At 36.4% G+C, this 26,895-nt stretch overlaps 1 protein-coding gene across 2 annotated transcripts in view; it reads left to right on the top strand.

Moving 5' to 3' along the window:
* Positions 1–2,181: 2,181 nt before the first annotated feature.
* The window catches only part of TBC1D8B (TBC1 domain family member 8B), a 63,195-nt gene continuing 38,481 nt past the window's right edge, over positions 2,182–26,895 (top strand). The window contains exons 1-5 of one of the 2 annotated variants that reach the window (XM_079124955.1): positions 2,182–2,431; positions 21,691–21,801; positions 24,054–24,172; positions 24,781–25,006; positions 25,697–25,937. In XM_079124955.1, the coding sequence (XP_078981081.1) occupies positions 2,302–2,431; positions 21,691–21,801; positions 24,054–24,172; positions 24,781–25,006; positions 25,697–25,937 (827 nt within the window). In that variant the 5' untranslated portion in view covers positions 2,182–2,301. The remainder of the gene's footprint in view (positions 2,432–21,690; positions 21,802–24,053; positions 24,173–24,780; positions 25,007–25,696; positions 25,938–26,895) is intronic. The other variant, XM_079124954.1, reaches the window with a different exon arrangement.

Raw genomic sequence — 26,895 nt, 5'->3', positions numbered from 1 at the left:
GCTTGCATGGTGAATGAGATGTTTATTTACTAAAGCAGGAGCTCTCTAAATGCTGTGCTCTGAACTGAAAGTGGGCCTGATCCCAAAACACAGAGCATGTGGGTAGATCTGGATGGAGTTGCAGAGTAAAGAGGTAAAAGACCATTCAGTTCTGGACAGCCGTTGCCACACTTTAACTTTTAAGGATATTAGAAAAGAATGTGGTTTGTTGAGGAAGGAAATTAAAAAGGGAAGGAAAAGTAAAAAGGAAGGAAGAACCTTCTCATCTCTACATTTGCTGCATTTGCTAATTTTTCACCAGGAACATGAGAATGATACCACCATTTACCGGTGACGAGTTCTGCTTCCTCAGGTGTTGAAGCTCAACATCAGAGAAGCTTGCCAAAGCAAGTGTATTAAGCAGGTTTTATTTAAAGGTAATAATACAGACTTCTCCTGAGAGAAGCCATGGCTAATGTTCTAAAGTCCCAAGAAGTGAGCACACCCTACATCTTTTATAGGTTAAGGTCTCTTTTGTTCTCCAGTTCTCTCCCCCCTTATCTCTCCTTCCTGCCTACATGACTAGGCCCCCGTCAGATGGGCAGGGGGTGGGCCAAAGTGATTCAGGCAGGTAAGGGCCCAGAGGGCATTAATTAGCAGCTCCCTGCCTGTAGTCCCTAACGGAGGTCAGGTAAATTTGGTCATCAATGGGCTCCAGAGATCCTTGACATTCCATTCTCCCAGGAGCAGTATCCAACTTCTAGAGGCAGATGGCTCTCATGGTCTCCATTTCCTCGATTTGACCCAATCCCCTATTTCTACACTAATTACCTGTCCCCAATTCTGGCTTCAAGAAGAAATGATTTTCCTCAGTAACATCCTAACTGGAATGACTTCTCCCAAAGATACTTTGCAATCTGGACTGTGAGAAGACTGCCTCGTCCCAAACTCTCCAAAGAGCTGCCTTTGGGACTATTAGAAGAGAATCCCAGATTGCACTTTCTCTCACCAGCAAGAAGAGTTACTGCTTGTAGCACACCCCCACATCTAAGCCAGAGATGCTCCTTCGGGGCAGAGTTCCTGGGCTCCAGGACTTGGCATCTCTGTGTGCCGCACCCCATAGTTTTCAATGCCATATGGCCTTGAGGCTTCATTCTCAAAACACCTTGCCAAGAACCCTTGTTTGCACTTTGTCTCCCAACTCCTTCCTTCCTGTAAACTTGATTCCCCTTTTAGTGCACTCTTTAACTCTGGGGAACTAAGTTATCATAATAAAAACAGCCCTCACAAATTCCTCACAGCTATGTCATGCAAATTGCTGGTTTCATTCACCTTAGGGTTGAAGCAGTTGTGTATTATTGCCAAGATGCAAAGAGATGAAGGCTGGCCTGAAAGTTTTCTTTTTCCTTACAAGAGTTTAAGAAAGAAAACAAAATGAAACAAGAAACCGCTTCATAAATTGCTTGGATCCTGAAAAGGACTTTCTGTGACTTATTACAGTCCAATAAACAGGGGCGGCAGTGAGGGAAGGGAGAGATGCGTGGCGTGAAGAAAATGTGTGGCTTTTGGAGATTTTATATTCTCTTGATATGAGCAGATAGAGCTTGAGCTAGGCAAAATCTTGAACTTCGATGAGGAATCGTATCACTGTGTGACCTTGGATAAGTCACCTCACTCCTTAGTGCTTTCATTTATTAATGTGGACAGTGGTGAAGATGAGATCGCCTGACATCATGAGATCGCCTAAGTACAAAGTACCTAGTAGTGGGCACTAATGAACTGTTAGTTGCTACTGCTGCTTCCCAGAATGGGCCGTTACTCCAAAATTTCGAAAAGTTTGTTTTGTACAGATTAAAGCCCTCGCTGTGAAAGGATGAGGAGCACAACTTCTTAATATCGAAGGTTCACTGATTCAAAGCAAACGCTTTAAACTTTACACAGGCAAAACACACTTAACTAGTGGCGGGACCCGCTTTGAAAGCATCCCCCACCCAGTTCTCACCCCCACTGCATTGTGGGAAATGTAGTCCCGTGCTGAGGTAGCGTGAATACAGACAAGGGGCAGGAAACTACAACTCCCAAGAGGCGAAGAAGCGGGACTATTTCCCAGTCGGGCGGTAGCGCTGTGGGAGGGAATTGGCAATCTCGCTGCCTACGTGGGAGAGAAGGGAGGGTTGGGGGAAGTGTGGAAAACCTGAACCTGAGTCGCTGCCGCCTGAGGAAGATTTGGTGGGAGGAGAAGTAAAGGGGGAAAAACGGGTTGGGGGTGAGGTGAAGAGGGCAAATAGGTCGCTGCTCCCGGGCGCCATAAAGTTCTTCGCGATGTGGCTAAAGCCTGAGGAAGTGCTCCTGAAAAATGCGCTGAAGCTGTGGCTGATGGAAAGGTCCAACGACTACTTCGTGCTGCAACGGCGTCGAGGCTACGGGGAGGAAGGCGGAGGGGGTCTCACAGGTAAGCTGTGGTTGGCCCCATCTGCCTCAGGGCTCTCTTCGCTTTTAGTTAAAAGGTGGTAAGGAAAACAGTTACTCGTCGCTTTCCAGACGCCCGATCCTAAACCTGGGCGGAGGAACTGGGTTTCATCTGCCCCCGCCACCGCCGCCACCTTTTCACCACCACCACCGAGCACTGGATGAGCAGTTGCTTTTTGGGTGGGACGGGGAAGGGGGAAAGGTTTTCTCCATCGGCAAAGAGAGGATCAGGCACCTGCCCTGTCGCTTCCTATGGGGGAGGGGGCTGAAGGCTAGTGTTTAAGCTAGAACAGTCACATCCAACGTGGTATTAGGGGCCAGTTCGCAGTTGTGGACTTCACTTTTCCCCAAAAATGTATACCGGTAATCACCTTCTGGGGAGTTTAAGTGTGTGGGAGAGGGATGGGATGGAGGCGCGGGAATGGCGAGGAGAAAGAGGCGCCCCAATCGCATCCTGAGAGCTAGGCTTCAAATCTGAGATGGAGTTGGAGAGGTGGGTGTGGAAGAGGTCGAGGCATCTGGCTCAGAATTGCTAACCTCTCCCAATTTAGCATCTTTTACTTCGTCTTCAAGTTTTTGATCCTCGGGACTTCCTCCCAGACTGTTACAACGTCGCAGTACATTCCTCTTGAGTGTTTGAAGCTGGCCCTTCTTTCAAAGCCATGATTCTAAACCAAACCCATTAAACAAACGGAAATTCAACTCTTCCTGCTTAACCCACCCTGCCCTGCCCTCAATTCTTAGATTTAAAAATTATGAACTGCTCCTTGCTCAAGTATCTAAAGTCTCCAGAGAATGTTATTTTGACGTCACTAGTCTTGGGCAGGGGCATTCAAAGTTTTGGACGTTGGGGAGATGAGGACTCTTTCATGACAATTTCTGGTTGGTGTTGTCACCTTGCAGTTGGTGGTCTTGGCTTAATTTAGGCAGCGTGATGTACAGGAAAGAGGGGCAAATCCGAAAACCTGCATTTTAGTCCCATCCTCCTCTCTGATTTGTTGGATGATATTTGTCAAATTCTTTCATTTACTTAGCCTCAAACGACCAGTATGTACTACATGAATGTCCAGATACAAAGACTGTTGATTATTTTCCCTACCTTTAAAGTGCTCATCATCTGGATAATGGGAGAGGATGAAATAGGAGAGGAGGAAGACCAGGCAAATTTAATTAGAAAATTGACTGAAAGATTGAATGGAGATTCATGGAGGAGGTGACACTGATTTTCTTCTGCTAAACAGTGCCTACCTCAGTTGAGAGGATAAAATGAATGATAATAGGTACCAAATCACTGTATGGTGTTAAAATGGTGATCAATGTGAGCTGTTATTTCCCATTTTTTTAATGCCACCTCCAAAGTGGAGAGAATGCTGAGGTTCTACAGGATGTATATACATATGTACATATGTATATATATATATATATATATATATATATATATATATATATCCTGCAAGTCCTATTTATCTTATCCAGCTTCTAAAAAAGCTCTTTTGAAAATATAGCAACAAAAATTGCCACTATAAGGGCTAGGGATATAGTTCAGTTGGTAGAGTGCTTGCCTTGCAAGCACAAGGCCCTGGGTTCAATCCCCAGCACCACAAAAAAAATTGCCACTATAAATGACATTTTGTCATTTTCTGATCTTTAGAAATTACAGGTGTTATTTTGCAGAAGAGTTGACATTTAAAAGATGCAGATATTTTCTAGATTAAAATTTGAGAATAAGTGTTCAATTTGAAAACCAATTAGTCATGTAAATTATCCATTTGAGTCCATTCGTAATAGGTCAGGATATATTTAAAATAGATCTTATATCTCTGTGTGAACAGCCTCAGAAGTAGTTGTCTACTATATTTTTAAAATATATTTTTAGTTGTAGATGGAAACAGTACCTTTATTTATTTTTATGTGGTGCTGAGGATTGAACCCAGTGCCTCACAGGTGCTAGGCAAGTGCTCTACCACAGAGCCACAACCACAGCCCCATCTACTATATTTTGATTCCCCATAATTTTACTTGACCAGAATTTTTAATGGTCTGCCTACATGTACCAAAGATGTGTATTTCACTTCATATAACTGTGTTCCTGAAAAATAATAGGCAAATTGAATGCTGGAGAATCAAGTCACAATAATACAGTATTAGATGGTACTTTTCTTGTTAAGTTTCCATTATACAATTAGTACTTACTTTTCTGTGTTTGAGTTTTCATTTGACACATCTTCTTAAAGTATGGACTATCCCACCTACCCCTTTAGCCATTCCCTTCTCTCTAGTATAAGAGGAAATTTGAAGAAATAAACCAAGATTTCTATCACATGGTGCATGTGACTAGTGATAAACCCATTCACTTGGTGGTCAGTTTGTATCTCTGCATGGTAAAGGATACCTGAATTACCACATGGCAGCTACCATTATAAGACCATGTAAATTAAACAAAATGGATCAGAAAGGAGCAAAGAGCTATTTCCAAATTTGGTCCTTTTTGGACTGAGCAAAAGAATATGCTTATTTTCATGACTGCTCAAGTATAGTATTCTTTCTTACTTAAAATTGCAAAGCCAAGAGCCTTAGTGTACTTTACTATAAGTTCATACTTGAATTAGCCTCTCACAAGTTTGTGTGCCAGCATAAGCTTGCATTTGGCCATGTTGTTTGCTAAAACCTTGTGTTATGTGCTGTCCCTTTGTAAAGTTAGTTTATACATTTTGTTTAATGAACAAAAGATAATGACCATCTAGAAATGTTAATGATTGTATTTTAAGATTTCATTCCTTTGCCATATGGTAATTGGCAATTGCCACCTGTCATATAATGACTTTAGGTAATGGACTTAGTGAAGTTAGTTGACTCAGTTTTTTCCCCTGATAATTTAGTAGGGGCAACAGAGAACCCTAAGATGGATATAGCAGACTAGTTTAGAAGTTAGAATTTTGAGGTCCCTTTTCTAGATTTTTAAACATTTCTAGTGGGTATCTGATAGATTACTGATCATTTGCCTGACTTTATCTTACTTAATTGTCCTGGCTAACTGAACAATGGAATTTTTGTGGAAATATTTGTTATATATAAGGTTGTTTTGCATATAAAGTGGTTTTCCTTAATTTACAGAAGTAAATTGCCCTTTTTGTAGTTACCTTACCGTTATTCCTTTCTTCTCCTGGTTCATGAGGGTAATGACTTTTCTATGGCACCTTAATTTAGCACCTGCTTTTGTATAATTAAAATAACGTATGCATCTTTTTATTAAGCACAAAGCAACAATTTACTCCTCTTGGCAGATGAACCATTACGTGGACTACATTTTATTAAGTACTCTAGTATATGGGACTTAATGAGTATCTGCTAGTCAGGAAGTCTTAACTTGGGTAAAACTACCCAAGTTGAGAGGCTTTTACTCTTGAAGTTGTCAATATCTGTATAGTGTATGCAGGTTCTTGAATGTTGGATCGATACACTCAGTAAGCCTTGTTTTGTGATATAGAACAAAACTACAAAATAAAACTTATTAAAATGGAATTTTAAGATATTGTTTCCTTATCTACTCTTTCATCTTGGTACCATACTTTGAAATTAAATCATCTGTAGAAACTAGAACATGATGACATTTGAAATAAGCTTTCCGTTTTAAGATATTTAGACTTCACAAATCACTGCATAAATGATTTGTTGTAAACATATATATGTACATAGGAAACGATAAGAAACCTTTAAAAAATATCTTACTGATCATCCCTTGAAAATACAAAGCTTTCTTTCCCCTTTTTCCCACCTCCAACTGGAGTCCAGCTCTGAAAATGTTTGCATTAAGTATGTATTAGCAAAATATCCCTGTATTCTATGTTCACAAAGGAACCTCTTATAAAATATGTTGCCCAAATGGTGGGCATGACATTTTATATTAGGTAAGGAAAGATCTACCCCTCAACACACACACACACATACACACATAAACACACACAGAGAAAATTCACAATTATCATTTTGACTTATTTCAAAGAAAATCCCATAGGACAACCTCTAGGGAAGGCACTGTACTGATTATGCATGTACATATAGATTTTACCATTAAGATAATGTACAAGAGTTAGAGTAATCAAGACAGCATTTCCTTTTGATCAAATTGTTCAAAACCTAGAAGTTCTCAAAAAGTACTTCTAAAAATATAAGCATTACTTGTCTAGCTGAATGGTATTGAAGAATATATATAACTTTGGTTACTCTAGTAGTATCTTTCAGAACAGTACTTGAGGAAGAAATACCTGTTCAAGTGATGAAAGCCTTATATTACGTGTGGACAGTTGTGGAAGAACTATGGTTATAAAGTAAGCTGAAAATAAGAATAAAAGGCATTGTGTTTGCCACATTACTATAAGCTATCACAGATTTTATATTGCCTTTATCTTAGAAAGTCTGCTTAATTTTCTGCTTTTTGCCACTGCTATATAAGTAAAAGAGGTAATATATTCATTTAACAGTTACTTACTACGTGCCTTCTAAAAGCCAAGAGCTGTTGTAGGTGCTGGAGATAAAGCAATGAAGAAAACAAAATCACTACTCTAATTGGTGTTTCATTCTTGTTGAGGCTGGCAAAAAAACAACTATTGTGTTTGCATGTGATATGACTGGTGGTGTTAAGCAAAATGAAGAATAAACTAAGGTATACTGATAGAGCTGGGATGGAGTTGGTATTTTGTATAAATTGATCTGGAAAGATTTCCTAAGGTAACCTATGAGCAGATACCAGAGGAACTGTAGCATATGAACCAAACACACATTTGGGAATAGAGTAAATACAGGTAATTCTAGGAACTTTGCTGTAAAGGGATGCAGAGAGTTGTAGCTGGCCATTGTTCTGTGCATGAGTAGAACAGAAATAGTTTCTATCATTGCAGAGTTTATAATCTGATAGGACAGACAGTTGATAAACAAGTAAACAAATATATTATTACTTGGGTAGACAGTAAAAGCATCATCCTGTGGGTTGTTTTCTTTTGGGAGGGATTATAAATCTCCATGAATAAGGAGGTGTTAGAAACCTCCAAAGCAGTTTCCCAAAGCCAACTCAAGTATAATGTATACTAAGGTCCTGTTGAAAGATACAAAAATTTCCTGAATCTGTGATTAATAACAATAAAGTGGGCCTGGGTATTTAACTCAGTGGTAGAGTACTTGCCTAGCTTGTGGGAGGCCCTGGGTTCAATCTCCAGCACTGAAAAAAAAAAAAAGGTGTACAGGTGGCAGAATTCCAGCGTGACATCTGTGGAGCCTCTTGCCAAAAACTAGTTTGGATTGTTTTTTTGTTTTTTTGTTTTAAATTAAATCATCCATCTATGAGTACTAACAATATCTTGGAGGTGATTTGTTAGGGAGAATGGGGGAGGACATTCTAAGTGGGAGGAATAACATGATAGTACAAAAGCAAAAGATAACAGTTGTTTGGTGCACAGCAAATATTCCAGATTGGTTTATTTGAAGTTGAAAATACAAACTCAAGATATAATGCACAGCAACTAGGAAAGGGTTGTTGAAGAGGCACATCCATATCTATACCACAGAAAAACCTGAGATAGAGATTTAAAGGGACCTAAAATATAAGCCTTTGTTGTTTTTTGTCTTCTCTGCTCTTTCAACCCTAGTCTACATTGTTGTTTTTTCTTCCTTACTCTACACACGTGAGGTAAGCTAACTCTGAGCTAAATGCCACACCCCATAATCATTTTTTCTGGTTTTTATTATTATCTTAATTGTCCTCTTATTTTAAACTAATCAAAATAATAGCCTTAGTTCTTCTAAATCATGTTGTAAAGTAGTACACTATATATGGGTTTATTCATTTGCGGCCATACTTTTTGCTTTGCACTTAGAAATTCAGGTGTTGTGTTTTCTTTAATTTTCTGAGGGTTGCTCTTTTTGTACATTGGTGCATAAGTCTTGAAGTGTAAGGAGTTGCTATAAGTAAAGATAGTAACAATTCTCCCATTTTCCAACGTTTTAAAAACGTAGCTAGTATTGATTGGCCATTCATTTCTTCTTTTTTTTTTTTCTACAAGACATTATATTTTTCAGTTTTCTTCAGTGGCTTCCTAGGAACTAAAGGTCACCAGTTGCTTCCCTAAAAATATTCTAAATCCTTTAATGAACAAATACTTCAGTTAAGGAAGTGTATGTGTATGTATGTACACGTACTCCAGTTTTCAAGTACATGCCTTTAAAAGAATGCCAGGAAAGGAAAACAGGATGAAAAAAAAGAATTATTTTTTTAACTATTTTCCAAAGCTCTTAATATAAAGTTGGCAACTTCCAAAATGTCAGCTGTGGCTATTGGATTATTTTAAAATAAGCATTTACAGTCCTGTTTTAAAGACTTAGATCTGGTGTCGAAAGTAATAGAATCAAGGGGCTGGGGTTGTGGCTCAGTGATAGAGCCCTTGCCTAGCACATGTGAGAAACTGGGTTTGATCCTCAGCACCGCATAAAAATAAATAAAAGTATTATAGCAATCTATAACTAAAAATATTTTTACAAAGTAATTGAATCAGGAAAACTCAGCAACCTCTGTTGAGCACACTACTTTCTCTTATTTGATTATATTTTTACTAAGTATATTGTCAGATTACTAATTAGTTTGTTCATTAACATTTAATGAAGTTGAGATTATAAAAAATTCAGAAGGTATACTGGGTTGACTTTGTAAGCATGACAACTTATGACAAGATAAATTTTATCTGCTGTAAGTTGCTAGCATTTATTACTATGGCTAAAATTTGTAATTGAACATTTTACTTAGAATTAAATAAATCTTGTTTGTATTTAGGAAGTTCATTTACATGACTTTTTTGCATCTAGAGCAGTATTGTCTTACACAGTGCCCTCAATCTAGTTTATGAACAGAGCCACTTGTCAAACTAAATTACACTTTAGTTTGTGTACTAAACTAGCAGATCGATAATGAACACAGCATCTTAAAGCTGTGGCTGTTTTTTTTTTTTTCCCTACCTTTGTTTTTGTTTTATTTTTTACTGATTGTTTTCAAGCTGTCATTTTAAAATGGTGCTTGCTTCAACACTAAGCTCTTGGTCCTTCTTGTTCATCATTATCATTGGACTCATGCACAAAAGAAATGTTTACAAATTTGCAAGTTTCACAGAGTCAAAGGGGACAATTAATACCATAGAAGAATATTCTGTCATAGAAGAGTGACACTGGCTGTATGTTAGATTCAGCTGAAGACCTTTTAAACCAAATCAAAGAGTATTTATCGATGAAATGATATGAAGTCTGAGGTTTAATTTAGAGTACTCCAGAAGGGATAAATGAAAGTGTTGATAATTATTAAAGCAAGGTGATAGGTACATGGAAGTTCTACCATGTAATTAAATTTTTATATGTTTGAAATTTTTTTAATATAAATTAAGGAAAAAATAGTATACTTAGGCCCTACCTTATATCAATTAAATCAGACTTTTGTTGCTTAAGTTTTAAAAACTCCTCCAAATGATATAGATTTCAGTTTGATTGAGAATCAGTGTCATGGAAGATAAAAATCAAGATTCAGAAAAAGCTGGACAAATTAGAATGTTCAGCTGAAATTGGCAAGATAAAACTTCAATGGATACATGTAAACTACATTTTAGTTTTTCTTAAAAAGTCATCTGAGTCTGGGGTTGTGGCTTAGTGATAAAGTGCTTGCCTGGCATGTGTGAGGAACTGGGTTCAATTCTTAGTACCAGATATAAATAAATAAAATAAAAAATGACAACTAAAAAATATTTTTAAAAAAGGTCATCTGAACAGGACAGAGAGTACCTAGGTTGGTGCTTATGTTTATGAAAAGGATCAGAGTATCTCTGATCAGAATTTCAGTATGATAATATGAAGCAGTGACCAATAAAGCTAGTATAGTAATCTTACACTGTATTAAAAGAACTGTGGAGACGACAGAATAAAACACCTGTATTTGTTCAGACCTTATCTGATATTCATGTTTGAATGACACATTTTAAAAGAACCTTTGACAAATAAGTATATGAGAATGTGTAAGAAATAATAAGAGACTTGGACAATCTCATAATCAGTAGAACGAGCTAGGTATATTGTACACTAGCAGAAAAGAATAAGTAAGGGAAAATAGGATATCTATATTCATAATATTTGAAGACCCATGATATTCAATAGAGTATGTTTTGTATTATTTTGAGGTTTTAAGGAAAAGGAATTTTATTTATCCTAACAAAGTTTACCTTCCTTTTCCTTTTTATTTATTTTTTGTGAGTAAAAAAAAAAAAAACTTTGTTTTTCTATCTTAAATGTTAAAAAGTACCTATTGTAAAATTTTCCAAAAATATGTATACATATAAAAAAGAAAATATTGATCACTCATAATCTCAATGTCCAAAGACTACCATCTAACCAGGCCTGGCTAACTAATTTGTAAGGCCCACTGCAAAATGAAAGTTAAGATCTCCTTGTTCAAAACTTAAGATTTGGGCTGGGGAGATAGCTCAGCTGGTAGAGCGCTTGCTTCACAAGCACAAGGCCCTGAGTTCGATCCCCAGTACCGCAAAGAAAATAAATAAATAAAACCTAAGATTTTTTTCAGGCGTAGTGGCACACTCCTGTAATCCCAGCTACTTGAGGTCATTGTGGTAAAACTTATCAAAGCCCTGTCTCAAAATAAAATATGCAGGAGATGTAGCTCAGTGGTAAAACTCCCCTTCCCCTTGTGTCCAATTCCCCAGCCCCCCCCCCAACACACAAATTAAGAATTTCCAGACAGTAACAACAAAGCATTAAACCATGTACAGGATCCTTCTGAGCATTGGGCCCTATGCATAGGTCATGAGCCCTAGAAGCTATCATATTTTGATATATAAATCTTTCCATATTTTAGAGGGGACTTTCTAATTAATAGAAATTCCCACCAATATAATAGGCTGCTTTTGGATATGTAAAGTCTGGAGTTATTCAGGGATAAAGCTAGACTTTCCATCAGGGATGCTATAGAGGAAATGAATGTGGTAGATGTTGGATTATGTTACCTGTTGGGATATTTTTCATCTCCAAAGTCTATAGTTCTCTATCCAGCCTAAAAGAATTGGTTGATGAACAATAAACATAGAATCTGTATTTTTATCTTTCTGTGACGTTTCATAAAAAGTATTTCACATCAATTATGGGGGTGACTTTCTTCAAGAAGGTGCTTGTTTTAGTTAGCTTTTGTGTCTCTGACCAAAATACTTGACAAGGACAACTTAAGGGAGGGAAAGTTTATTTGGGGCCTACAGAGGTCTTAGTCCATAGAAAGATGACTCCATTGCTCTGGGCCCAAAATGAGGCAAAGCATCATGGGGGAAGGGTCCAGTGGAGGGAAGCAACTCAGCTTATGGTGGGGTCTGGAAGCAGACAGGGCTGGGTGGAACCGGCCACAGGGAAAATGCATCCTTTCAGTACACACACTTAGTGACACACCTCTAGTGACACACCTCCTCCAGCCATGCCCTGTCTGTAGTTACCATTCAAACTAGGATGGAATGATTAGGTTACAGCTCTCATAATCTAATCATGTTACTTCTGAATATTCCTGTGTTAACACAGGAACTTTTGAAGGACACCTCATATCCCAGCAAATATCCCAGTCATAACAGTGGATGTCACTTGTATGGCAAGCTACTATGTAAAGCTCATAGACCTTTACTAGGATCTAGAACATTGGTTGCTACCTTACTTAGTTATAGTCAAAGACTAATTTAAATTGATATTTTTAAATTTCTTGTTCTGTTATGCACTGGACAGACAATATCTATTCTTTTCCCAATTCAATATAGCTATAGGTTTTCCCAGGTGCGAGCTGATTCATGACCTTGAATATTCAGGCTGTCAGATGATAAAGCTCTCTGTATATGGAAAAGCAACCCAAAGTTTTCTGCTTATCTTCTTGTACTTTTAGAACAACATTGGCACATATTAATTCCTGAATCACTTGCAGACACTTGATGATGATTACAGCTTAATGAGCTGGAAGAGTTCCCTGAGTGACTAGAAATGTATTCTTGTGCTCACTTCCAAATTATTTGTTGCATAGTTTATATTAACTGCCTAAATTCATGCACTTACAAAATCTGAACATTTTCCTTTGTACATAGTATAGGCCCATATAATCTTGTGAATATTTCTGCTGCAAAAATGTCCTTTCTTGTCAGTAATTTTGACTACCTTGTCCCCAGGCTCAAAACGTATCAGAGTACTAATTGTTATATCACTCAGGAATGATTCCATGCCCTCTTCTTTCTTCTATGTCACCTCACACTTCCATACTGCCACTGTTATCTTTCAGCTGAGCCAAACCTTTCTTTACCCCCTTTTTTCTTTCTCCCATTCTTCTAATACTACTTTTTATAGTATGTGTGAATACAGAAATAGGGTTTGAGCTAGTTTTGTTATAAATCTTGAAAAATAAATAAATAATTGGTTTTCCTTGTAAATTTGAAATTTTATTTTTGAAACTTTTTTAGAATTTAAATTATTGGGACTGTGGTTGTAGCTCAGTGGTACTTTCCTACCTTGTGTGAGGATTCGAACCTCAGCACCACATAAAAATAAATAAATAAGATAAAGGTATTGTGTCCATCTACAACTAAAAAAACAAAATAAAAATTCTTGGAAGAAGAAGTTGTCAAATAACAGCTAAAACTGTCCAGTTTTGAATTAATGCTTTAATTTGAAGTTGTGATTCCTTTATATTGACAGTTTTTCTGTTTATGTACACATTTATTGATATGTACTTTGTTCTGTTTTTCAATCTGGATATATTTACCTCTTTTAGTTTTCTTTCATTATCACTCATCTTTTACTTTTTTAAATTTATTTTTATTGTAAACAAATGGAATACATGTTGTTTCAGTTTGTACATGGAGTAACAGCATACCATTTGCGTAATCATACATTTACCTAGGGTAATGATGTTTGATTCATTCTGTTATTTTTTCCTTCCCCCATCCATCCCAACCCCGTTTTCCCACTGTACAGTCCCTCCTTCCTCCATTCTTGCACCCCTCCCAACCCCCATTATGTATCATCATCCGATTATCAGTAAGATCATTCGTCCTTTGGATTTCTGAGATTGGCTTATCTCACTTAGCATGATATTCTCCAATTTCATCCATTTGCCTGCAAATGCCATACTTTTATCATTCTTTATGGCGGAGTAATATTCCATTATATATATATGCCACAGTTTCTTTCTCCATTCATCAATTGAAGGACATCTATGTTGGTTCCACAGTCTGGCTATTGTGAATTGAGCAGCTATGAACATTGATGTGGCTGTATCTCTGTAGTATGCTGATTTTAAGTCCTTTGGGTATAGACCAAGGAGTGGGATAGCTGGGTCAAATGGTGGTTCCATTCCAAGTTTTCTAAGGAATCTCCACACTGCTTTCCAGAGTGGCTGCACTAATTTGCAGCCCCACCAGCAATGTATGAGTGTACCTTTCTCCCCACATCCTCTCCAACACCTATTGTTGCTTGTATTCTTGATAATCACCATTCTAATTGGGGTGAGATGGAATCTTAGGGTAGTTTTGATTTGCATTTCTCTTATTACTAAAGATGGTGAACATTTTTTCATATGTTTGTTGATTGCTTGTAGATCTTCTGTGAAGTGTCTGTTCATATCCTTAGCCCATTTGTTGATTGGGTTATTTGTATTCTTGGTGTAGAGTGTTTTGAGTTCTTTATAGATCCTGGAAATTAGTGCTCTATCTGAAGTAAGAGTGGCAAAGATATTCTCCCACTCTGTAGGCTCTCTCTTCGCATTGCTGATAGTTTCCTTTGCTGAGAGAAAGCTATTTAGTTTGAATCTGTCCCAGTTATTGATTCTTACTTTTATTTCTTGTGCTATGGGAGTCCTGTTAAGGAAGTCTGATCCTTAGCCAACAAGGTGAAGATTTGGACCTACTTTTTCTTCTATAAGATGCAGGGTCTCTGGTCTGATTTCAAGTTCCTTGATCCATTGTGAGTTGATTTTTGTGCAGGGTGAGAGATAGGGGTTTAGTTTCATTGTGGTGCATATAGATTTCCAGTTTTCCCAGCACCATTTGTCCAAGAGGCTATCTTTTCTCCATTGCATATTTTTGGCACCTTTGTCTAGTATGAGAAAATTGTATTTATTTGGGTTTGTGTCCGTGTCCTCTATTCTGTACCATTGATCTACCTGTCTATTTTGGTGCCAATACCATGCAGTTTTTGTTACTATTGCTTTGTAGTAGAGTTGAAGTTCTGGTATTGCAATACCCCCTGTTTCACTCTTCCTGCTAAGGATTGCTTTAGCTATTCTGGGTTTCTTATTCTTCCAGATGAATTTCATAATTGCTTGCTCTATTTCTGTAAGGTCCATCACTGGATTTTAATTGGAATTGCATTGAATCTGTATAGCACTTTTGGTAGTATGGCCATTTTGACAATATTAATTCTGCCTATCCAAGAACATGGGAGATCTTTCCATCTTCTAAGGTCTTCCTCAATTTCTTTCTTCAGTGTTTTGTAATTTTCATTGTAGAGATCTTTTACCTCTTTGGTTAGATCGATGCCCAAGTATTTTATTTTTTTTTTGGAGGCTATTGCAAATGGAGTTGTTTTCCTCATTTCACTTTCAGCTGTTTTGTTGCTTGCATACAAAAATGCTTTAAATTTATGCATATTGATTTTTATATCCTGCTATTTTGCTGAATTCATTGATGAGGTCTAGAAGTTTGCTGGAGGAGTTTTTTGGATCCTCTAAATATAGAATCATGTCATCAGTAAGTAGTGACAGCTTAAGTTCCTCCTTTCCTATTCATATCCCTTTAATTTCTTTAGTCTGCCTAATTGCTCTGGCTAGAGATTCGAGGACAAAGTTGAATATAAGTGGTGAAAGAGGACATCCCTGTCTTTTTCCCATTTTTAAAGGGAATGGTTTCAGTTTTTCTCCATTAAGAATGATGTTGGCCATGTGTTTACCATAAATAGCCTTTACAATGTTCAGGTATGTTCCTACTCTCCCTATTTTTCCTAGTGTTTTGAGCATGAAGGGGTGTTGTATTTTGTCGAACACTTTTTCTTCATCAATTGAAATAACCATATGATTCTTATCCTTAAGTCTATTGACATGATGGATTACGTTTATTGATTTATGGATGTTAAGCCATCCTTGCATTCCAGGGATGAACCCCACTTGATCGCAGTGCACAATTTTCTTAATATGTTTTTGGATACGGTTTGCCAATATTTTGTTAAGGATCTTTGCATCTATATTCATCAAGGATATTGGTCTAAAATGTTCTTTCCTTCATGTGTCTTTGCCTGGTTTGGGTATAAGGGTGATATTAGCTTCATCGAATGAGTTTGGTAGGGTGCCCTCCTTTTCTATTTCCGGGAATACTTTGAGAAGTATTGGAATGAGTTCTTTGAAGGTCTTGTAGAATTCAGCTGAGAATCCGTCTGTTCCTGGGCTTTTCTTGGATGGTAGATTTTTAATGGCTTCTTCTATTTCATTGCTTGATATTGATCTGTTTCAATTGTGTATGTCCTCCTGGTTCAGTTTGGGAGGAGCATATGTCTCTAGAAATTTGTCAGTGTCTTCGGTAGTTTCTATATGTTTGAATACAGATTTTCAAAGTAGTTTCTCATTACATTCTGTATCTCAGTGGTGTCTGTCATGATATTTCCTTTTTCATCATGAATTTTAGTAATTTGAGTTTTCTCTCTCCTTCTCTTTGTTAGTGTGGCTAGGGGGTTTGTCTATTTTGTTTACTTTCTCAAAGAACCAACTTTTTGTTTTGTCAATTTTTTGAATTGTTTCTTTTGTTTCAATTTCGTTGATTTCAGCTCTGATTTTAATTATTTCCTGTCTTCTACTACTTTTGCTGTTATTCTGTTCTTCTTTTTCTAGGGCTTTGAGCTGTAATGTTAGGTCATTTAGATGTTGACTTTTCATTCTTTTCTGGAATGCACTCCATGCAATGAGTTTTCCTCTTAGTACTACTGTCATAGTGTTCCAGAGATTTTGATATGTTGTATCATCATTCTCATTGACCTCTAAGAATTTTTTTATCTCCTTCCTGATGTTTTTTGTTATCCTTGTTTCATTCAATAGCATATTATTTAGTCTCCAGGTGTTGCAGTAATTTCTGTTTTTTTATTTTGTCATTGATTTCTATTCTCAGTCCATTATGATCTGATAGAACACAAGGCAGTATCTCTGTTTTTCTGCATTTCCTAAGGGCTGCTTTGTGGCATAACATATGGTCTGTTTTCAAGAAGGTTCCATGTGCTGCTGAGAAGAAAGTGAATCTGCTCGTTGATGGATGGAATATTCTATATATGTCTATTAATTCTAGGTTATTGATTGTGTTATTGAGTTCTGTGATTTCTTTGCTTGGTTTTTTTGTTTGGAAGTTCTATCTAGTGGTAACAGCGGTGCGTTAAAGTCACCCAGAATTATTGTGTTGTGGTCTATGTGATTCCTGAAATTGAGAAGGATTTGTTTGATGTACAGGGATACACCATTGTTTGGGGCATACATAATTACTATCGTTATGTCTTCCTGATTTATGGTTCCCTTAAGCAGTATGAAATGTCCTTCTTTATCCCTTCTGACTAACTTTGGCTTGAAGTCCACTTTATCTGATATAAGGATGGAAACCCCTGCTTTTTTACTGAGTCCATGTGCATGGTAAGTTTTTTCTCATCCTTTCACCTTTAGTCTGTGGATGTCTTTTTCTATGAGATGAGTCTCTTGCAGGCAGCATATTGTTGGGTCTTTCTTTTTAATCCATTCTGCCAGTCTGTGTCTTTTGATTGATGAGTTTAGGCCATTAAAGTTCAGGGTTATTATTGAGGTATGATTTGTATTCCCAGCCATTTGGCTTATTTTTGGTTTTTAAGTTGGCTTGGTTTCTCCTTTGAGTGGTTTTTCTTCCCATTGCTGACTTCCATTGTTGTTTTTCATTTCCTCCTCATGGAATATTTTGTTGAGAACATTCTGTAGCGCAGGCTTTCTATTTGTAAATTCTTTTAACTTTTGTTTATCATGGAAGGATTTTATTTCGTCTTCAAATCTGAAGGTTAGTTTTGCTGGGTATGGGATTCTTGGTTGGCAACCATGTTCTTTCAGAGCTTGAAATGTTGTTCCATGCCCTTCTAGCTTTTAGACTCTGGGTTGAGAAGTCTGCTGCTATCTGTATTGGTCTCCCCCTACATGTAATCTGATGCTTTTCTCTCGTGGCCTTCAAAATCCTATCTTTATTTTGAATGTTAGGCATTTTCATTATAATATGCCTTGGTGTGGACCTGTTGTGATTTTGTGCATTTGGTGTTCTGTAAACCTCTTGTATTTGATTTTCCATTTCATTCTTCAGGTTTGGGAAATTTTCTGGTATTATTTCATTGAATAGATTGTTCATTCCTTTGGTTTGTATCTCTGTGCCTTCCTCAATCCCAGTAATTCTTAAAGTTGGTCTTTTCATGATGTCCCATAGTTCTTGGAGATTCTGTTCATGATTTCTTACCATCTTCTCTGTTTGGGCAACTTTATTTTCAAGATTCAATATTTTGTCTTCATTGTCTGGGGTTCTGTCTTCCAAGTGGTCTAGTCTGTTGGTGATGCTTTCCATTGAGTTTTTTATTTGGTTTATTGTTTCCTTCATTTCAAGGATTTCCATTTGGTATTTTTTGAGAATCTCTATCTCTTTGTTGAAATGATCTTTTGCTTCCTGCAGGTGCTCTTTCAGCTTATTGGTATTATCATTCATTGCCTGCATTTGCTCTCTTATCTCATCCTTTCTTCACGAATCATCTTAATCATGTATAATCTGAAGTCCTTTTCTGACATTTCTTCTAACATACTGTCATTGGATTCTATTACTATAGAATCTAGATTTGTTTGGATCATTTTCTTCCCTTGTTTTTTCATGTTGTTCATGTATCTTCCCCTCTAGCAGTGCAGATATGGGATATTGCAGATTTCCCCCTATAGGCTTATAGTGGCCCTATAGTTTCCCAAAACCCTTTCTTTAAGGGGAGATCAATATTAGCAGTGCCCAATTCAGGCACTACGCAATCCTAGACCAAATAGCCCCTATGAGGACAATAACAAAATTGTCATAATAAACAGAATGAGTTCAAATATTATCTTCAGTAAAACAAACAGATTTGCAATAAGGTCTGCAGTTTCAAATGGAGGACAAAGAGGATGCAGAGGGATGTAGAATGTGGCTGTTAATTGGATAAGAAAAGAATATACAGAAGTTCTAGATAATAGGGTGAGAGTGTAATCAAAAGAAATTGAATGTTAGCATGCAAAAAATGGAGAAAGAGACTCTGAGGGAACAGGTAAACAAAAGGAAAAGAGCAAGAAAAGTAAAGAAATAAAAACTTAAACTTTTTCAATAAGGAGAAAAAAGAAAATCTACAGTATAACAGTCATATAGTAATGAAACCTTCGAGAGTTCAGTAGCCTGATGCATGAGAGGTACCTGCCAATGAGCTTCAAGCCTCCAGCAGGCATCTCAGGATGGGTTTTGCCCCACCTAAAGATCAGAGCTATGGCTTCCAGGATTATCCAAAATGGCCTCTCTGGCTTCGACATGTGTTGGCAAATGGGGAGCTGCAGCTTGGGGTGTGGCCGTGGTCAGCAGGAGGTCCTGGATGCGGAATGTGGTTTGACAGGCAGGGATCCTGCAGGTCGGGTGTGTTTGGTGTGGTTGTGGGATCCTGGAGGCCGGTTGCAATCAGTTGGTCTGGGGTCCCGGTGATAGGGCGCATTCAGTTGGTCTGGGGGTCCTGGCGGCAGGGAGCAGTCAGTTGATGTGAGGGCCCCAGAGGCAGGGAGTGATCGGTTAGGCTGAGGGATCCTGGAGACAGGGCTCAGTCAGTCCGGCCAGGGGTCCTACGGGGCCTGGTTGTTGTCTCAAAATGGCAGCAGCCACGTGTAATCAAACCTGCAGGTACTGTTAACAGTGAACTTCCAGGTAACAGCAGGCAGCTGGTTCTCCACTGGCGGTTTGCGATCAGTTTGCTGACTGTTGTTGGACAATTGGGAGGTGAGCCTCGTTCGTTGGGTGATGGATAGGTGTAAGGCAGGCGATGGACAGGCGAGAGGCAGGCAAATGGCGGATGATAGGTGCCTGACAGTGAGCAATCCTATCACTCATCTTTCTTTTGAATGTTTTCATTCTCTTGTCTTCACATTGAGAACATGCTCCTTTTCTCCATTTCTTAAATAATTTCAAACTCTGAGGTCATAGGACACTGTCTGTATATGTTTAGTCCCTCTTATTTTTATCCTTGATCAAATCTCCAGTTTCTCACACTCACTGCTTAATCACTGAAAGTGATAGTTTTTCTTTTATCCCCAAATCCTCCAATAATTTTCTCATTATTTATTGAAATATCATTTCCTCTGTTCCACCTCCTCATTCCTATTCTGTCTTCCTCAAATCCTCCTGGTCTATATTATCTGTTTGGGTATTCTGATTTCTGTTTTATAAACAAAATTTTCAGTTCATATTCTAACTTTCTTTTTGCATTGTTGAGGATTCGATCTAGGACCTTCTGTATGCTGGGCCAGGGCTATAGAATTGAACTACATCTATAGCCCATACCCTGACTTTCTATCATATCACATAACTTCTTTCCTCTATAATCTATATGTTGCCATTGCCAGCATTTTCTTTCTTGATACTTTGTGCCCATTCTCAAAACCGTCTGTCAGACTGCTAACTCATAGTATGCTACATTTGTGACCTGTTTCATTTTACCTGATTCTGCACCTACTCTCTTTGCTTTTTTCAGCTGAGCTAAATTTCCCTTTATCTCTTAGTTTACCTTCTAATTCTCCAATTTACTTCCCTCTTTGCTTATAATAATTTCCAACCTCATATCTGCCAACCTACATATATTCTCATTTAAATTCTTAACTCTTTTTAAGTGGGAAAAGAGCCCAAAGCCTGAATTATATTTTTTTTCTCAAAAAATCTGTATGCTAAATTGAAGAGAAGTACCTCATGGAGCAAAACCAAAATCCAACCAATCAAAGCTTCAGAGAAAGAAAGTAGGCTTATATATCACAATCATCCCATTGATAAAGTTAAATGAACAAACTACATCCTTATTGTGCCCAGCATATGTTCAAAAGGATACAGACACAGAGGTGGAAAACTTTGTTATTGTCCCCAGACCTAATAATCTAGATAAGGAGACACAAATATTATACATGAAACACTTAGAAAGTTGTTGTAATAACCACCTAATTACCAAATGCCAGGTTGTATAATGTGGAACTTAAGTGTTATAAGTATTCAGAGAAAAGGGAAAGCATTATTGCTTGGGGTTACCAATGATGATTTCTTGTGGGACGTATGTCTTAAAGAGAACATAGAATTTGGATTAACTGGACTTTTCTAGAAGAATTCTGTTAGTATTACTCAGTAAAAATGTAATTGCATAGCAAACACCCTAAGGGAAAAATTAGCTGTTAGTTTAAGAAAATATCGACTTTTTTCTAGGAAGTAATAGGAAATATAATTAGATAATTAAAGTGGGACTAATTGAGCAAGAGCCTTGAATTCCAAATTGAGGAATTACAAATTGTTAAAAAGAAGATCCCTTCACTAAAGCATTCTTACTAATCAACGTTTCATCTTATTTAATTATTTAAGATTTTCTTAAAAATAATAATACATTTAACTAATATTGAGTGTTTTGCTGTGTGCTAAACATTGTCCTAAGTGCTTTATATGTAATAACTCACTTAATCTTTACAGCAACCCTTTGTGGTAGGTTGTTTTGCCCTCTGTATTTTATAAATGTGGATAAATTCAGATGCTCAAGTGGACACAAGTAAGTGACAGAGGCAGGATTCATATACAGGTAGTCTGTGGTGCTAGATTTTATATTCTTACCTATTATACAAACAACCTTATGGAAGAGGTATATATAAATGTTGCAGATACATTCTGAGATTTGAACAATTGAACCTAACTAACTCTTTAATTGAAAGATATTTTTCTCAAACACTACTTGCATTAGCACATGATAATTTTTCATCCCAAATATATTTTTGTTTTTAAAAAAATTCTCTAAGGGCTCTTTGGGCTAGAAAAATTGAAAAACAAATTCCTTAGTTTTGTCACATGAAGTGGTATTGATTTTATTTATCTCATGCAAAATTCAGTTTCAACAATCTTTCTATTACAACAGGACTTCTGGTTGGGACTCTTGATTCAGTCTTGGATTCTACTGCAAAAGTAGCTCCATTTCGCATCTTACACCAGACACCAGATTCTCAAGTTTACTTGTCAATTGCATGTGGTGAGTATGATTTTTAAAACATGTTACTGAAATTGAATAAGGATATTTAGAAACTGAATGTTCAAATTTATTTATACTCCTCAATTTTTTTGAGATTTAGAAATTAGTTAAATATGCAAACCTACTTTGGAAGAGTATCAAAATCTCTGTTTATTTATAAGGATAACTGAATATTGGGAATTTAAAAATCTAGTGATATTAATCCCCAGAACTGCAAAAAGAAAAAAAAATTCAGCGATATAAGAGACTAGAAGTATCCAGCAGTGCTGATTCTGAGCAGATTTTGGTCAGTGCTACTGCTATATCATTCCTTTTTTCAACTTATTTCTGCTTTACCCAACTGCTGGGAAGATGCAACCTTCCCCATGAACTATTTATTTCATGTATTTTCATTTCTAATATCTCAGATGAGGAAAATGTGAAGTTAGCTGTGGGCCCAAAAGTTAAAGCTTGTCCCATAAAAAAGTGTATTACTGAAAAATTGAACCTTTTTTTTTTATTCATACACCTACTTTCTCACAAAAGACCTCATATCCTCAAAATGTGAATATTCTTTACTGCTACATATTCTTTCATAGTGGGGTAGTTCAGATGTTTCCATGTATATATTGTGGATAGGGAAGTAATTAGGATAATTCTTTTCAATAAACCAAGTCAAAATAAGTTTTTTTAAAAACAAAGACAGTTTATTCTTGTTTTGTGATGCTATTGTAATATTGATCCAAATTAGAATCTCAGATTTCTAGATTTCTGGCCTTTTTATGTTGAAGTACTGTCTTTTTCTTTCTCTCTTCTACCCCTCTTTTCTAAGGTAGATATACTTAAACCAAAAGCATATGAATTTCTAGACATGTCATATGTATGAACATATAACATATAATTAAGTTTTTGTTGCTGATGAATCTTTTCTCCTGGTTCTTTTAAATTGAATGACACTTGAACTAAATGAAGAGAACATTACAAAAATTCTGTAACCTCAACTCTAAATCTGATTGATTGAAATTATTTAGAAGCAAATGTCCTTTCTATTTAAAAAATAAAAGATGATTATATAACATTATCTACCAAATTGAACTGATGCAAAAATATACCTGTGAGTGAGCTTTTATATACATAAAGCACCAAAATAAAGGCTTTAAAATTTTCTCATAGCTCTTATTTCAAAAAGCTATTGTTCTCGGTTTCATTTCAAAAGCTGTTATTCTTGGTATGCTGACTTCAGTAACATGAATAAAATTCTAACTGAATTTTAGAAAATAAACAATTTTGCAGTGTCAGTAACTGTTTTAATATGTCAGTGTCCATTTATCATAAAATTTTCTAGCTGGGTGTGGGGGCACGTCCATAATCCCAGTGATACAGGAGGTTGAGACAGGAGGATCACAAGTTTGAGGCCAGCCTCAGCAACTTAGCGAGGCCCTGTTTCAAAATAAAAAGGGCCAGGGATGTGGTTCAGTGGTAAAGCACCCTGGGTTCAATCCCTGGAACAAAAAATAATATTCTAAAAGGTCAAGATACTTCTTTTGAATGAGATTTGTATAATCCACAATTCTGGGAAGACCTTAATGGTATATTGGGGTAAGAGGGGACTGATTGATATTGCTAAAGCAACCTATAGCTAATATTTAATCTGATTCTCAAAAAGCCACCTAACACTGATTCAGTAAGTAACATGGATTTAACATTGCTTTAGGTTTTCTAACCTCCTTCATGAAATTGCTGTAAGTTTACTAGGTCATTTAACATATGGGGTCGACATATTCAGTTGAACAGAGGTTTCATAAGTTGAGTGGCCACAGACGAAATCTACATTTACATGGCATGCCTAGGATCATTATATGCATGCTATTTTCAGCCATACAGATTGGAGACATAATGCTAGTTGTAGTATTTGAAGATCAAGTATGAAATTAGGTATGTGTATTTTCTGGTATTTTACATGTCTCTCAAGAGATAATGGTTACTCTCTAAGCAATAGGTACTGCTCCACTGTTTTCAGAATTTTATCTTTTTTCATGAGCTATAATTAATTTCTCCCTTTTCAATATATATTTTATTCTATTTGTAATGAGAAATACTGTTCATGCCCACATATAAAGAGGAAATAGAATTACTATAATACCTTTATTCATTTATCACTATCATTTCTGAAAGTGAGAGGGTACTTTGTTTTTAAAGTAAGCTTGTAAATATCAAGAGCCATTTTGTTGTGGTGTTTTCCTTGAGTCATATTCTCTTATGTTATTAATCAGGAGCCAACAGAGAAGAAATAACCAAGCATTGGGATTGGTTGGAACAAAATATCATGAAGACCTTATCTGTGTTTGATTCAAATGAAGATATTACTAATTTTGTACAAGGAAAGATACGAGTAAGTGGTATAGACACATTTTGTAAAAGGAATACTAAAATATTTGACCATCCTTTATGAGGACAGAGGTTATGTGGAAGGTCATTCTTTTACTGGCACTTTTCAGGATTGGTAGAACCATATATATGAATGCCAGAATAATGCTTAGGAAAACTAAAGTTGAGCTGGAGGTGTACCTCAGTGGTAGAGTGCTTGCCAGCCAAGTAAGTATGAGGCCCTGGATTCCATCCCCAACACCACCAGAAAAGAGAGAGAAAATATAAATGAAGCCAATGGTTTGTCTTTAGTGCCCTTGTAAGTATTCTTTGTGATATTTTCATTTCAATCTCTTGAATTTAGAGTTTGAATAAACTCTTTGTTCATTCAAAAGAAAACATGTGTACCTATATTGATGGTAGCTTCTTGTGAGGTATTAGAAAAAAACCTAGTACAAAACTTTAAAAAATTCTGCTTACTTCTGTCCTAAGAGAATATATATATATATACATATAAACATATAACATATGTAGCTACCTGTATAGATATGTACAGTTTCATTCAATCAAACATATAAAGTTTATTTTTGTACACGATGATGGATTTTTAAGAAAATATTTTGTTTCCTCTAGGGATTAATTGCTGAAGAGGGAAAACATTCTTTTGCAAAAGAAGATGATCCTGAGAAATTTCGAGAAGCCCTTTTGAAATTTGAAAAATCTTTTGGTTTACCAGAGCAGGAGAAATTAGTGACCTATTATTCATGCAGTTATTGGAAAGGACGGGTTCCTTGTCAGGGCTGGCTCTATCTTAGTACAAATTTTCTGAGCTTCTATTCTTTTTTGTTGGGATCAGAAAGTAAGTGGTTTCTGTTGCTTATTGTGGTTTTGAATTCATCTGGCTGACCTATTAACTCTGTGGTGGTATTAGGTTGTATAAAAAGTAATGAGATTAACATTAAAGGTTATTAAACTATACATCAAAAAGTTCTCTTCATCTAGAGAGAGAATCTTTATAGGACTGGTTGCTTAACATAGGAATCTTTTAGAAGTATGTATAGAAAGCCTTGTATGTTGTGAGAAGTGAATGAATATTAAATGATGATGCTAATCTGGCATATAACTATTTTTGTTCCCTTGTTATAAACTACCCGATTGCTTCATTTCATCTTTTAAACATACAATATGAATCTAGTAGCCATTATACTTAATGACCCACCCCTCACCTTATAGCCCCAAATAAAGATCAGCATACTGTGTATAGCATATGTACCACTTTTATGTCAGGGGTTATATAAGTAGGTGATTATATAAAGAAACATTGAAATATCAAATCAGAATCATTTTAATTCTTTAAAATTATCTGTTACTAGAATCACCAATTATTGCATATTCATGAAGATGCTTCAAATTTTTAACTAATCTTGAACTCAAATATTTTAACTGTTCATATCATTTTTCAAGTGGTTATTATTTGAAAAGACCTGATTTATGAGCACAAGTCAATATTGAGAATATAATCATGCCTTCTTACAACTCTTATTTGCAGTAAAACTCATTATCTCCTGGGATGCAGTCTCAAAACTTGAAAAGACTTCAAATGTCATACTGACAGAGAGTATTCATGTGTGTTCTCAAGGGGAGAATCACTACTTTTCAATGTTTTTGCACATTAACCAAACATATCTTCTTATGGAACAACTGGCAAACTATGCCATAAAGAGACTTTTTGATAAGGAAACATTTGATAATGACCCAATCCTTGATAATCCTCTACAAATTACCAAAAGGTACTCAAGGCTTAATATTTTCTTCTTAAAATATTGTTTGACTGTAAGAATAATAGCATTGATTAGCATTAAAAGTTGACTATTCTGTTATAGTTTAGATGTGGAGTTGATCGTGGATATGTTTTTGTGTGAGTTTATACATATGCATTTTCACATATTCCATTCTATGAAGTTTAATCCCAATAAATAATATAATTTAGTTTGAAAATTATTTTTTGAAATTTAGAATTTTTCTGGACTGGTTTAGCAATGTAGAAATTTTTGTGTGTATAATTAGTCCAACTCCAAATTTCCCTATGAGGAGTTTAGATAATTTCAGGTCTGAAGTTGGTTGTTAAATTTACTGTTTATTTTTTTTAAATGATTTATTGACAGCATAATATTTTTCATAGTACTGGAATTGAACCCAGGGCATGGTAGACAAGCCTTCTACCACTGAACTACATCCTCAGCCCTTTTTAAAATTCTTCTTTTGAGAGAGGGTCTCACTAACTTGTCTAGCTTGGCCTCTACCCTGCAACCTTCCTGCCTCAGCTTTCCAAGTAGTCAGGAGTGCAGATGTGTGCCACCCCATTCAGCCAGATAGCATGATTTTTTTGAAATAAAGAGGCAAGTTAATGGAGCTAGTGGTACATAGGATTTAGTATAAATATAGAGCAATCCTTAGATAAGTCATACTCTCAGGATCTGTTTCCTCATCTGTCTTTTCTACCTCAGAGGGCACTTATTAGAAATGAGTGAAACATTTTTGAAAGTACTTTATAATATATAAAACTAAATAATAATCATTATTAGTGCCTGGATCAGAAGTATCTAATTTATAGCTGTTTACCACTAGATTCAGTTTGTTGAAACTAGAGCCCTTTCATCCTGCTCAATACTCAAACAGTTGATTGGAAGGTGCTTGCCAAAGGGGTAGGAGGAAAGAGGAGTTTCCAGAAATAGCTAGCGAAACCAG

The sequence above is a fragment of the Sciurus vulgaris genome (assembly GCF_902686455.1).
Source record: "Sciurus vulgaris genome assembly, chromosome: X".
NCBI lineage: Eukaryota > Metazoa > Chordata > Mammalia > Rodentia > Sciuridae > Sciurus > Sciurus vulgaris.
Note: the sequence above shows the minus strand (reverse complement) of the source record. Positions and strands in the feature narration are given on the sequence as shown.